Below are 12739 nucleotides of genomic sequence, written 5' to 3'. Positions count from 1 at the left end.
GTTAAAATGCGTGTATCATATCTTTAAGAAAAATTATAATTTAAAGTCGCGTACTTACCGAATTTTCAAACTCGATTTCCTTGAAAATGACGCCCCGTATGAAAAAACTATATTCCTTGTTTTCGACTAGATTTTATCTGAGGAATCATCCCCTTGCCGATTGTACCACGATTTCGCAAACACCCTGTATATGTCTGATGTCCTGTTTGTTACACATTCGTATTTCCTGTACGTCGAATTTTTGCACGAGCGCATATTACTATCGAGGCAGAGGTAAGGTCGATATGTTTTACTCGCAGTCAGCTTTTGACAGAGTCGCTCTGGGAGTAACGAGACAGTTGCACGCACGTGACACGCGTCGTTGGGAGGCTCCGAGCAGTCGGAGCAAAAGGTAACGAAAAGGCGGAGGAGGAAAGGGCGACGGGCAGAAACCAAACCAGTTCGGCTGTCCACGTGCCAACCGGCAGCGTCTGCTTCTGTCACTTGGCGCAAACATATCGCCCTATCGTGTTCCAGACGTGGAACCCGCGCGCTCGTGTAACATAAAGGGCCTTGCGTGGCACGCAACGCCGCTGCCGGCCGTGCGTCGACTCGTTAACGAGCCACTCTCTCCGTCGCGGAACCTCCACTTAGTCAGAGGAATCGCGCCGAGGGAAAAGAGGGATCCGGGATCGAGTTTTTCCGCGCCGGAGGGAGTCACGGGCCATCTGGGTTCCACCGGATATTCTGCGTTTCTAAATGCGGATGCATCACGAATTCAAAAAGACATATGTACGGACGTCGGATGAACTCTCCGAGGCATTTCCTGGATTACGTTTGACCCTTTTTCATACGTGACAGTAGTCGTAGAATGAATTTTTCCCATTTCCAGAGATGAATTATGAATCGACGAATGAAAAGATCTGTGCGGGGCAATAAAAAAAAAACGACGTCTGAGGGTAAATTAAATCGGAGGGACTCGCCGCCGGATGAAAAACCGTGTCGACGAGGGGGGCAAATAAATTAAATGCACACGCGCCTGCGAGAAAAACGAAGAAGCCGTCGCGTCTGACATGAGCAACGAGGGAGAGGAAATACACCGGCGAAAGAAAAGGAGCATCGGCATTCTTGTTTGAAGAGCGAAGAGGGGGCTGGTTTTTTATCTGAAGGAGAGAAGAACCGGCCGGGAGGCGTAAAAGGAATTTATCGTCGGCACGTGACGAGCCACGTGCCCTTAACACCTACGGCCTTATCTCGAGAGAGGGTTCGGCCGCGTATCTCCGCTCGTCCACCTTATTCAAAACCGATAAGGATGATTTGCGGCCGTTTGATTGTTCCCTAACGCCCTCCCGATAACCGATTCGTATAGCCGGCCCGTGGAATTCAATCTTTCACGCTCCTCCTTTTTACGATCCGTGCGCAAAAATACGATGGATAGAAACCTATGAATTCGTTTCATGTTCAACATCAACGATTCATTACGACGTCTGTAAGTGCGAGGCTCTCTGTTCGATGAATGATAATCGTCGCGTTTACGAAAACATTGGACGTCGAAATTGGGGATCGTATAAATTATACGGTCGGTCGGGCCGGTGACCTTACCATTCCACTGATAACCCAAGATTGAAAATTGCAAATATACCGTGAAACGAGTGGTAGTTATATAACGGAGCGAGCCGCGATCGAGTATTCCAGCAGGAAGGATTGCAAAAATGTGTTAGGGGTAGGGAAAAGAGATAGGGGCCGTCGTGCAGCGAGGGGAGCGCTGCGGGGAAAAGAAAAGCGAAGAAGCGCGACTACGAAATGCTCCTCTTGAATTTTTCACGAGCATCGAGCTGGGCTCTCATCTCAGAAAAATCTCGTCTGCATTTTCTCGTAATATGCCGCCACGGTTATCCGTGGTTCGAGTCCGGCTCGCTGACTGCCAGAGATTTTTCGCGATTAATTATTAAACAGCGTCACGTTCCGCTGCATGGACTCTTTCATGAATTTATATAGGGAGGCAATGCCGAATTCGGTGCCGCCACTATGTTTCCTCTTTTTTTTTTGCGGGGAAAAAACCGTTGCATTACCGGGCGACGGTCCGGAAAATCTTTTCAGACATTTATTTAATCGAACGCGGATAAAATCGTAGTCAAGCTTCGTTTAGAGAACCCCGAGAGAACGGCAGAATAATATTGTTGTTCGAAATGTAATGAATATATTAAGTGAACATTGAATGTTATTGGCTGTTTTAAGAAAAAGCTAGGATTGTTTTTTATGAAATCTGCTCGTGATACAATTTTGAATATTTTTATACTATAATATTTGATACAATTTTGAATATTTATAAACTTTTTATACTATATTATATTATTTAAAACTAGCCACGTTCCTTATTCAATAATAAGAAATTATTAAATTACTATAGAAACAGTAAAACATGTAAAAGTACTGGAATCCGTTTATTAACTCGAGCCTGCAGCCTGGGATGCAATAAAACAAAATGTCGCTGTTTTTATTACTTTCTGAGGAGGTCGAGGGGGCAATCGATGTTTAATGCCCGCGGTATAAAACCATGTACGTGGGTAGTACGGTAAGTAAATACATGAATCTCGATGGAAGGTTATAAACGACAGCTATCGTGACGCGTGTACACATCTCCGTCAAGTGCTACTTCCTCGCTCGTTAACGGAGTTACGACTTCGTCAAGACTTCCGTTTTACATCCCGAACCCCCACACTTCGCTCCGTCGTGAAATCGCCCGGGAAAGCTTTCACCTCGAGGAAGGCTTATTCGAGGATTAGAAGCCCTCCTCGTAAAATTCCTTCTGATCACCAAAAACTGTTTTCATCGTTTCATTAAATACATCACGTCAATCCAATACATTACATAGTCAAAGTATATAAAGTGACTCTAGTAGCTTAAATACTTCATTTCATGAAATATCAGAAAAGTTTTCAAAATACATACGAAAAACCATAAGTAGATTAACACTAGAAAGACTGAAACTTAGTATATACCTATATTGCCCAAAGCAGAAAGAATTGATGTATTCATTTATATATTAACCCTTGCCTTTCGGTTAGATTTCTTTCCTTTAATTTTTAAAGAACCAGGAATTAAACAAAGAAGGAAAATTATTGCATCAATGGGAAGGTATAATAAAGCATTAAAAATTCTATCTTGAAAGATTAATGACTACTAGTTCGTAGCTTACTGGCTCCATTTCGGTCGTCTGACTTATTGTTAATGCTGGAGACGTACAAAGGGGCGTTAACAAAGCCGACCGAACGTAATACCATTAACCAAACCCGAAGGCGAGTTACCAAAATCTATTTACACATCGCCGTTGTTTAGTGTACACAGTCGTCCCAAGATGCTAGCGCAAATTACGCAGGTGCACGTGCGTACACACACCGCGTACACGCCTAGGCGAGCCTGGCGTACACCGTCGCCACTATCCACGTCCACTAACATCAAACTGATGGATGTTTAACGATAAACAGATTTCCATAATAGAATTTGCCGTGTGTCTGCCACGAACGAGGATTGTTCAAACCATTATACTTATACATTTTACTGTTTATCCAGCCACGGTTTGGGCCGCGTTACTCGTTTCTACGATCAACTTAATTGTTACAAGAATCAATCGATCGGCAGCGAAGTTGAAAATGTTAATTAAAGGAGACGGTACGATCCAAACGTGGAGAGGAAAACATGCGAAGAAGATATCATCTTTAAAATCTATTTCAACCATCATTGAACGCAAACAAATTTCCGAACAATTTTCCTGGCCACGGCACACACCCGACTAAGGAGGCTAAGAAAAATAAATCAGAAGGTGAAAGGCGATGAATTCCGGAGGCGAACTTCGGGGTAAACAGAAACGCGAGGAAGTGGGTAATAACAATAGGTAAACACGATAACGGGACAAGAAGAGAGGTGAATAGGTTACAAGAATGGTAAGAACAGGTGTACAGGTGTACGTAGTAAAAAGTTTCTGTAGCCTGGCGCCACGGAGGAGGTAAAAGCGAACGCACGCCGATATCAAAGCGATGTTTATTCAAGTGGTCGTACATGCCGTCTCCACTCGTAAGACGTTTTCAATGTACGCAACGTATTTATTTAAACAACTGAAGAAAATTTTATTTCAATAAGTATGATGGATCGAAAGGATGAATCATGATTTTCGAATTGTCGGCAGAATGAAAATTCCAACGGTTCGTTTTATGAATAGGATGAATTCTATGTTTGCAACGATTTCGTAACTTTTTGAATATTATATAATTGACGGAATCGTAGATCTGGATCGAGCGCAATCCCTGGCGAATATCGCGGTCGACGTTTATCCAGCTAAGTAAGTTGCTGAACGGTTAGAGGAAATTAAAGGAAGTTACGGTACCTGGAGACTGCACGCACACACGCGCGTACAACTGAATAATATATCTGAAAGCTCAGTCATTGGCTATGAACGTTCGACTACCGAAGTAACAGCGTGTACTTGCAACGATTGAATGCACGTACTACACGTATAAATGCAGTGAGTATGTGTATACATGCACGGAGACGTGTACGTGTACCTGCGTTACATTCGTAGATGGGGACGGGACGCGGGAAAATGTTCTATCAAAACCCTTGCAGCGATCGAGCCAGATGGAAATTTAATTCCCGAAGGCAGGAGACACCGGCTTCGAGTCCTGGCGAATTGAATTTTGAAACGCCCTATACGTAGCCAGCGTACATACGCTCTCTCGCCGGGAATCGGATATTTCCACGGAAACGCCAAAAACAACGGTGCCCGAAACTTTTCGTGTACGGGATTCCGTTAAACCGTCAGAACGCGATGTAACAGTTCACGAATTGCGAACTCTCTCTCCGTGTTACAAGGGTCGGGATAATTTTATTCCAACAAGATCCCAGAATTATTCCCGTAGTTCTGACCGAGACTGTTGCACTCTTAGAGTCGAATATGATTCGGTAAGATACACTTTTTAATTCATGTTTTATCTGGAAATGAAATTCTGTCGTGCCATTTGTATGTGAAATATTTCTATCGGTACTCGTCTTTAAAATTCGAAGGCGGTAAATACTCTTCGTTGCAAGACACAATTTAAGGATGTATTGGCTATACAGTCAATCCTAAAAGTTTATGCACTTTAGAAATGCATTTTTTAAAAAGAAATCAGACGTCGGAAGAACATTGCTAATAATAAATAACAAAAANTTTCTAAGGTACATAAACTTTTGGGATTGACTATATAACCAATACATCCTTAATTTTTTAATACTCTCGTCTTATCGACTCACGTTATCAATTCAGATGAAGATTCCGTCGATACTTGAAGTGTACGAAGGGTGAGTGTTCCTTTAAGCCGGCTGACATTGTCCTCCGCGAGAGGTTTTACCGTTCCATAAGCAAAATGCATCGGTGTCAAGTCTGAGGGGATCGCGGTGGCTAAGGTATTTCGCCATTACGACCGATCGAGCGGGTATATTGGTTATCTAAAAAGTCTGATACCTCGCCGAGGCATCGTCGATGCTTCGTCTCGGGGCACCGTCACTCGGTGGCTGAGTCAAGTGCACGTGCACCTGATGAACATCCGATATCGATTTATTCGGGAACGAGAACTCTCCATGAAAGAATGTTACCCCACAGTTTATCATATCAAAGTTTTCAGATACCAGAGATATTCTTCTGTCATTTTACTAATAAAGAACCAGCGCTATTTTAATCTTCGTGATACGATAGGAACGACGTTAAGACCATTGAGGAGTCTTTCACTTTTAATTAAATCCCCTTAGAATTTTTCCAAAAATGCTCGTAGCATTTCGAAGCGGTAAATCGCGTAGCTCGACCTAATTTCTGTGGAACGAAGTTAGCTCAGTTTTAGAAACTGAGACTGACTGTGAAAAGTCTTGCCAGATTTGTAAGCGAGAGAGATAAATAAAACGAAGAGAACTCGAAACAAACTTAGGCAACGTTTACGGAGGCGTCGAAAACTTTTGTTTGCGAAAAGGAAAGAGATATCGTTATGTATAATAAATTATCAGTAGCATAAATAACGGACCGATTCTTACCCCGACGAAGTAAGTATTGATTTTAATTAATTCTCCGGATAAACAAATTATACAAAGTTAATGGTAATTATCGGCGTTCCGTTTCTCGAGGCGGGCTGCGTTCAGAATGAAAAAGTTTTAATTCCGTTCGATCGATCCTGGCGGCCCGCGTTCGCAAATACGTTTCAAGCGCGAGTTTAAATAGCTTGAAAACTGTTTAATGCGAGGACATCGGCATAATCGAGCGGCGCGTTGGCCACCGACGGCGGAAGCTGTTAAACCGTCATTTTAATAACGAGGATTAGGGATGCCGATCGAGTTTTCAACAGGGAATCGAATCAATTTAAAAGCGGAAGATAATAGCCTCTGCTCTCTGGGAAACGATTGGAAGATTCGTACAAAGCAAATTCGATCGCGAACGTGAAATTCGTTCTACGCATTATTGGAATAGAAAAAAAAAAAAAAAAAAGAAAAATTTACCACAATGAAAGATTGACGCCCGTTTCCGGTCGGACCTTGTTCATCTAGATTTACACGCGAAATCAGCTTCCTCGGCTTGGACGATAAATATGCGCAGGCGTAAAAGAATTTAACGAGCTGGTAAAGCAGCGTGAACTTTTTATAAGTTCGCTATGGAATAGAGTCTGAACGACGTTACAGATACCGATCTAATCGGCGCTCTGTCTCCTCCCCGCATACTTTCCTCTCCCTGGATACGTTTTAACAAGCGCGCGAGTGCATTATGCACCGGCCGGTTGTAAACGAAAATGTAATTTTCTATGCATTTCCGTTGGTTAATGCGTTGGTTAAGGCATACACGCAACGTTATCCGCGATCGCGTACATATTCGAGTCATTAGGAACGGAACCGTCACGAATCGGCCGGCGCGCCGCCGCCGCCGCCGCCTCGCCGATCCCATAACTCGGCAACTTGTAAATCACGAGGCTCGCGACTTACGCATTGATCGCATCAGCGTTAATGGCGGGTCATTAAGTTTGTAATTTTCCGCCCCGAACTCCCTAAGTGGAAAAAAATTACACGCCTCGGCCCGATCGAGAGGACTGCATTGTTAACTTCTGCCGAATCGGGCAGAGCAAATAAAACGATCCGAGCTCCATTAATAGATCGTATTATCGTGTATACATCCGTGCCTCTCGATGAAAACGTTTGGAAAACGGTGTTGTTAAAAATTCATCCGGACGATCGCCACGGCGCGCGCCGTTCGCTCGGGATGGACCGAACGTGATCAAAGAAATAGGCAAAGAAATTTGTTATTCGTTTTCACGAATTTCGATACACACGCGATGCAAGGAAATTCTTCTGCCGTTAAAAATGGATGAACCGAGCCAGCCGAATTTGACGTCAAAGAAGCGTGATTACGGTCTCGCGTTATCCTGCGAACGGGATCCTCAGATCGCAGAGAGTAATTATACCAGCTAACAGTTTTTTCTTTTCTTTTTTTTCGGGGCGAAGAAAAATAATAAAACCGATCCCGAGCGATGGTTAACTTTTATTCTCCAATACTGCGGGAGCAACTGTGTCTTTTCGGATTCCTTTCGATCGTCAGCTAAGCCTAATCTTATCAAACGTATCCAGGGATTGTGGATAATTTTCACGAATTGAATTGATCGCGGGCGAGGTCAATGCTCCGAGTATACCTGTTTCCAGTATAGGAGAACGTAAATGCGTTTATCAAAGCAATGGCGCTTAAATGGAATTTAATTCGTTGAGCCGTAACCCGGGTTTGAAATAAAGAAGGAGCCTGCATCATTTACGGGTTGGCTGTTTAATATCGCGCAGTGTAAATAATGCAGTTATCGTGGCCGGGCGAAAATAACGACCGCCGAGCATTATATTGTACGTACGTATGTATCATGGAACAATTTAAAATGAAGTCAGAAGGCACACGGTTCGGTGTAACGCGTGTTATTCTAATTTTATACCAACTTTTACGGCGTTTTACACTTACCCTCCATAAAGCCCGCCGGTTCTTGCGGCGGCGTAATGTAAACCAAAATTAACGGCCCTGCTTTATAACAACGCGCTACGTACAAACCCCTCCATCGTCCGCACCGAAAAACCCTCCCCCGCACCCTTACCGAGTGCGCGAATGAAAACAAATTCGCACAAGGAGCAAATTTAATAACGCTAAAACGGCAAATCGAAAAAGAAAATGGGAAAACCCTCTCTTAGCGTCGTTGAAAAACGAATCCCGAGCGCAGTGTCGAGATATTAATTGCGAAACGGTACAAAAGTAACTACGCGCTATTGCGGCTATGGGTGGTAATGAAGGAGGCACTCGTCAAAGGGATTTTTTAATAAATATCACGGCGCGTACACAGATTCGAAATATTTTTGGAAATATTTCTCGTCGTGAGATTAACTCAGAGCAGTTCAATTTTCTATATGGATATAGTAACGTCTCATATTTCACCTCTCTTAAGCTAGCAGGACCAAATCAGCAGAATCACATCGGACCAAGTGGAATACTTAGTACTTATTTTGTACTAATTTGTATCACAAATAAAAATTTTGTACCTCCTGCCGTTTTTTAAAAAATCGTGGCGCTGCTAGCTTAATATTAAGCTGGCAGGACCAAAAGTTAAAATTAATGAAAATGGATAAATCAAAGTTGATACTTTAGTGCTGAATTTGTACTAATTTGTACCATCAAAAGAAATTTTGTACCTAGTACTGTTGTTAAGGAAATCGGAGCGTAACGCTTAACGTTAAACTCGCATCGCTCCGATTTCCATGACAACGGTGAGAGGTACAAAATTTCTTTTGATGGTACAAATTAGTACAAATTCAGCACTAAAGTATCAACTTTGATTTATTCATTTTCATTAATTTTAACTTTTGGTCCTGCCAGCTTAATATTAAGCTAGCAGCGCCACGATTTTTTTGAAAACGGCAGGAGGTACAAAATTTTTATTTGTGGTACAAATTAGTACAAAATAAGTACTAAATATTCCACTAGGTCCGATGTGATTCTGCTGATTTGGTTCTGCTAGCTTAAGAGAGGTTCATATTTCGGGCGCATAGTGCGCTCAATTAAATGGTAAAATATTGTTAGGTTTCTATCCAAAACAGAAAATAACTGAGTTGATTAATGAAATGCAGTTACGCGATCCCTTCGTCCAATGACCGAAATTAGAATTTTATTAACGATCGAAGACACTCGAGAAGAATAGAAACTTAGTGGAATATTCATTAGCAGAAGATGAGGTCGTATCTTCGAATTATATGAGTTTTGAGTTACCACGGCCGTATTACAAAATATGTACAAGTATTTCCACTAACCTCCACGAGGGTGATGAGTATAATGAAGAGAGGCGGCGGGCAGCAGGTATAATGATCGGCGTAGTATTTCCGGTCCCTTTCCTCCGTAAGGAATTCATCGCCGATCATGCGGACCATCCTGGAAGCAAGAAAATATACCTTTATTGAACCTCCCTTTACGCCCTTTTTATATTAACCGGTATTTCTGTTCGCAAATCGGTTTTTCTTTTCTCCTTAACCTTCAATTAAACTCCCAGCCACGTATTCTCGCATAAAACGCGTTTATACTTACTACAAAAAATGATACAGAGAGTTCCCGGTTTAAATGGCTAAATTCTTTCACTCTTATTAATACGTATAATCTTTGTGAAACCACGTTTGTGTTCTTCGAATTTGTATTTCGAAACTTAATATACAATGGATAAATTGCACTGGTAAATCGTCGAAGAGTTCGCTGGAATCGTGGAAAGGATCATTAATAGGGGAGATATTCAGTTCTCCTTTTTTTTTTTGCCAGACAGTCGAGTATTTGAAAATTAATCTGTTGATGGCCGGAGGATATTCTGGAACTAATCAACAGCCCGCAGCGATTCCCGTGCTCGGGGAATAGTTGCGAACCCTCGTTAATCGTCGCCAGAGGTAGCGAAATAACGAGAAATTAACTTTACCGATTCTACCGAAAAGGAGAACCTAAAAACACTTTCGCGCAATCACAGCTGACCACTGACCGTCTCTCCGTTTTTCATTATCCGTCCGAGTCAATATTTTATCACCGTCTGGAATGCCCGATAACTTTTCGAATCCCGACAATGATTATTATATCCATAGAAAACTGCAGAACTTAAGCAATCGATTCATGGCTTCTCTCGTTCTTCACCGTCTCTTATAAACAGTCAGGATTTTATTTCGAGAGAAATTCGACTCGTAGAAAATCGCATGTCAAACGTGAAAGAAATTTCGGTTTTCATCTCGTGTTTTAAATGCACAGGAATTTTATTTTCCATACAAATTCATAATCTACTTAGAAAAATCCATTTAATTGTGTGTCATATACATACACTGAGTGAGTACGGTTTAATCGAGTCGGGAAAACGTCGGAGAAAACGAGTTTTATACGTGATCGAACAACGAACGCAGATGGAAACGCAGAAAAGCTGGAGTTTGAATGAAAGGAAAAAGTGGAGCGGCAACAGCTTTAGTATTACGCGTACATGGAAGCTCGGTTACCGATACTATCTCTCGCGCCGAGGTATAATTAGGAAGAGATATTGGCCCGTAACTCAAAGCGGTATCCGTAACATCGGAGTGCATTTATGATATCGATTATAAACTATCTGGTTCTTGTGTTTCCATTGACTCGGGGCGGAGGGTAGAACCGAGGGTGTACGAGAGAAGAAGCAATTAGAGTGCAGCTACCGGCCAGTATATGGAGCGTGGAAGGGGGAAGATGTGAAAGGAAGAGAGAGCTAAGGATTACCGGGAAGAGGTGAAAGAAATCCGATGAGAAAAAAGTGGAGCAGAACGAATAAAACAGACGCAAGGAAGGCCGGTGGATACGGATGTTCGAGGAATGAGAACCAAGACTAATTGCGGGATAATGCAGAGATCAAGAAACCGATGGAAAAAGCTTCGGACCGGGACAAAAATCCGAGAAATGGGTCAAAAAGTGATACAAGTAAAAGCAAATTACAAAACAGAGGGAAAGAATCGGTACACGTTTTCAACCACGCCTCTACTCTGTGTAGATTACGTTTGCAACATCGAGCTTGCAGCAAACGTATTATTAAAAAATTCAAGATTTCGATATTATCTTAATGGAATTTTTTAATGTTCCCTTCGTATCGCCTAATAATAATAATAATAATAATAATAATAATAATAATAATAATAATAATAATAATAGTAATGCTTAATAAATGTTTCAAAGTATGTTTGACTCGTTCCACTGATCTTCTCCAGATTGCAATAACCTCGGCGGAAAATAAAATTCCGGCTTAGGAGACGATTCACGGGTTTAACGAAGGCCGTATTTCAGGTTCAATCTGAAATGAAGTTAACCGCGCGCAGAGGCGGGTAACCGTTTCGCACGGCGAGAAACAAGAGTACGCGAGCGGGGGAGGTCGGGACTACTAGTGTTTTATGAACACCTAAGTGTTCATGGAGAGTACGTGAATCGTGATACCATTTATTCGCGTGGTAGCTGCAAACCGCAGTGTGCGGCCAGTTACCGGACGCGTAGTTACTCGCGTAACAGGAGAACAAATATCTTTTTCTCCCTCGCGTCGCGGATCTTTCCATTGTCGTAAAATACGGTGCCGTCCGAGGCGATCGTTCGTTACGTTTAAATCCACTGAATATCAATTGTCAAGCATCTTCAAGCAAATTTTGAGAGAGCCGCATCTTGACAAAAGTAAGCTTGACTCTTGGTATAAGATAATAAAAGATAGCCAAGTTATCAGCACCAGAATGGAATAAGCCGTTCATCCCGCGGTTCTGGCCACTCTCCCCCTCTTGGCAAGTTCCAAGTAGCCGTGAAATGGAAAAGCGAAGCGCGAGAAATCAGTGGAAATAGAGAGTACGCGACGGCTACGGTCAGAAACAACGAGATATGCTCGGTCTGGGTAGGGAGAGGAAAAGAGAGAGAGAGAGAGAGATAGAAAAAAAAGGGTGATCTCGAATGCAGAGTGGGTCTCCGTGAGAGAGTTGGCAGATCCGTAGGCGCACACCTAATTGCTAGCGCGCCTCGAGACACCGTAGATCGCACGAGCGATTTCCAATTAGCGATGTGACTGATATACCTGGGTTCAAGGAAACGGGAAAGGGGTCGTCTACTCCGGCTCTCTCACTTCCTCTATTCGCGAGAGCACAGGTGGCGTGCTTGACGTCCGCCACGCTTCTCCGGAACGAGATGGGACAGCCGGAGAGCAGAGAAACGACTGTAGAGAGGAGAGAGAGACAGAGAGAGAGAGAGAGAGAGGGAGGGACAAATCGAGAAATACCCGGCTTCAAGGATACTGATTAATTGCATCGAGCCAGGTATATCGAACCTTCATTATTAACCGTCACAATCGCCGAACGGCTCCGCTAATTGATCGGACTAATTGATTGAAACGGTTTAAAAATGGTATCGATGATCGCGTGAAACCCGTTTCACTTTTACCTCGCCGTAATCTGATTTAATTCGCTATTCTAACGCGATACGTGTCAGACATCGAACGAAAAAACGAATTGACAAACTCGTTAGAGTAGTTCGAGATAACGTGGACAAATACTTTCCTACAAGATTCCGGATCGTGAAACTCGCGACGAAGGACGATCCACGTAATCTTTTACGTCTCCGACGCTGGGAACCGATTTTCCCTGTTTCTCATAGCGTTTCTCTCTCGCCGGATGGCGTGTAAAGAAAACTGAGTAATAACGATCCGTGAGATAATCTCGC

General features: G+C 42.8%; 1 protein-coding gene across 1 annotated transcript in view; it reads right to left on the bottom strand.

Moving 5' to 3' along the window:
• The window catches only part of stet (stem cell tumor), a 246581-nt gene that overhangs the window by 46499 nt on the left and 187343 nt on the right, over positions 1 to 12739 (bottom strand). The window contains exon 6 of the mRNA XM_018032000.2: positions 9322 to 9439. Coding sequence (XP_017887489.1) covers positions 9322 to 9439 — 118 coding nt within the window. The remainder of the gene's footprint in view (positions 1 to 9321; positions 9440 to 12739) is intronic.

This window comes from Ceratina calcarata, unplaced genomic scaffold (genome assembly GCF_001652005.2).
Source record: "Ceratina calcarata isolate Rehan_Ccalc_2016 unplaced genomic scaffold, ASM165200v1 scaffold568.2, whole genome shotgun sequence".
Lineage (NCBI taxonomy): Eukaryota > Metazoa > Arthropoda > Insecta > Hymenoptera > Apidae > Ceratina > Ceratina calcarata.
Note: the sequence above shows the minus strand (reverse complement) of the source record. Positions and strands in the feature narration are given on the sequence as shown.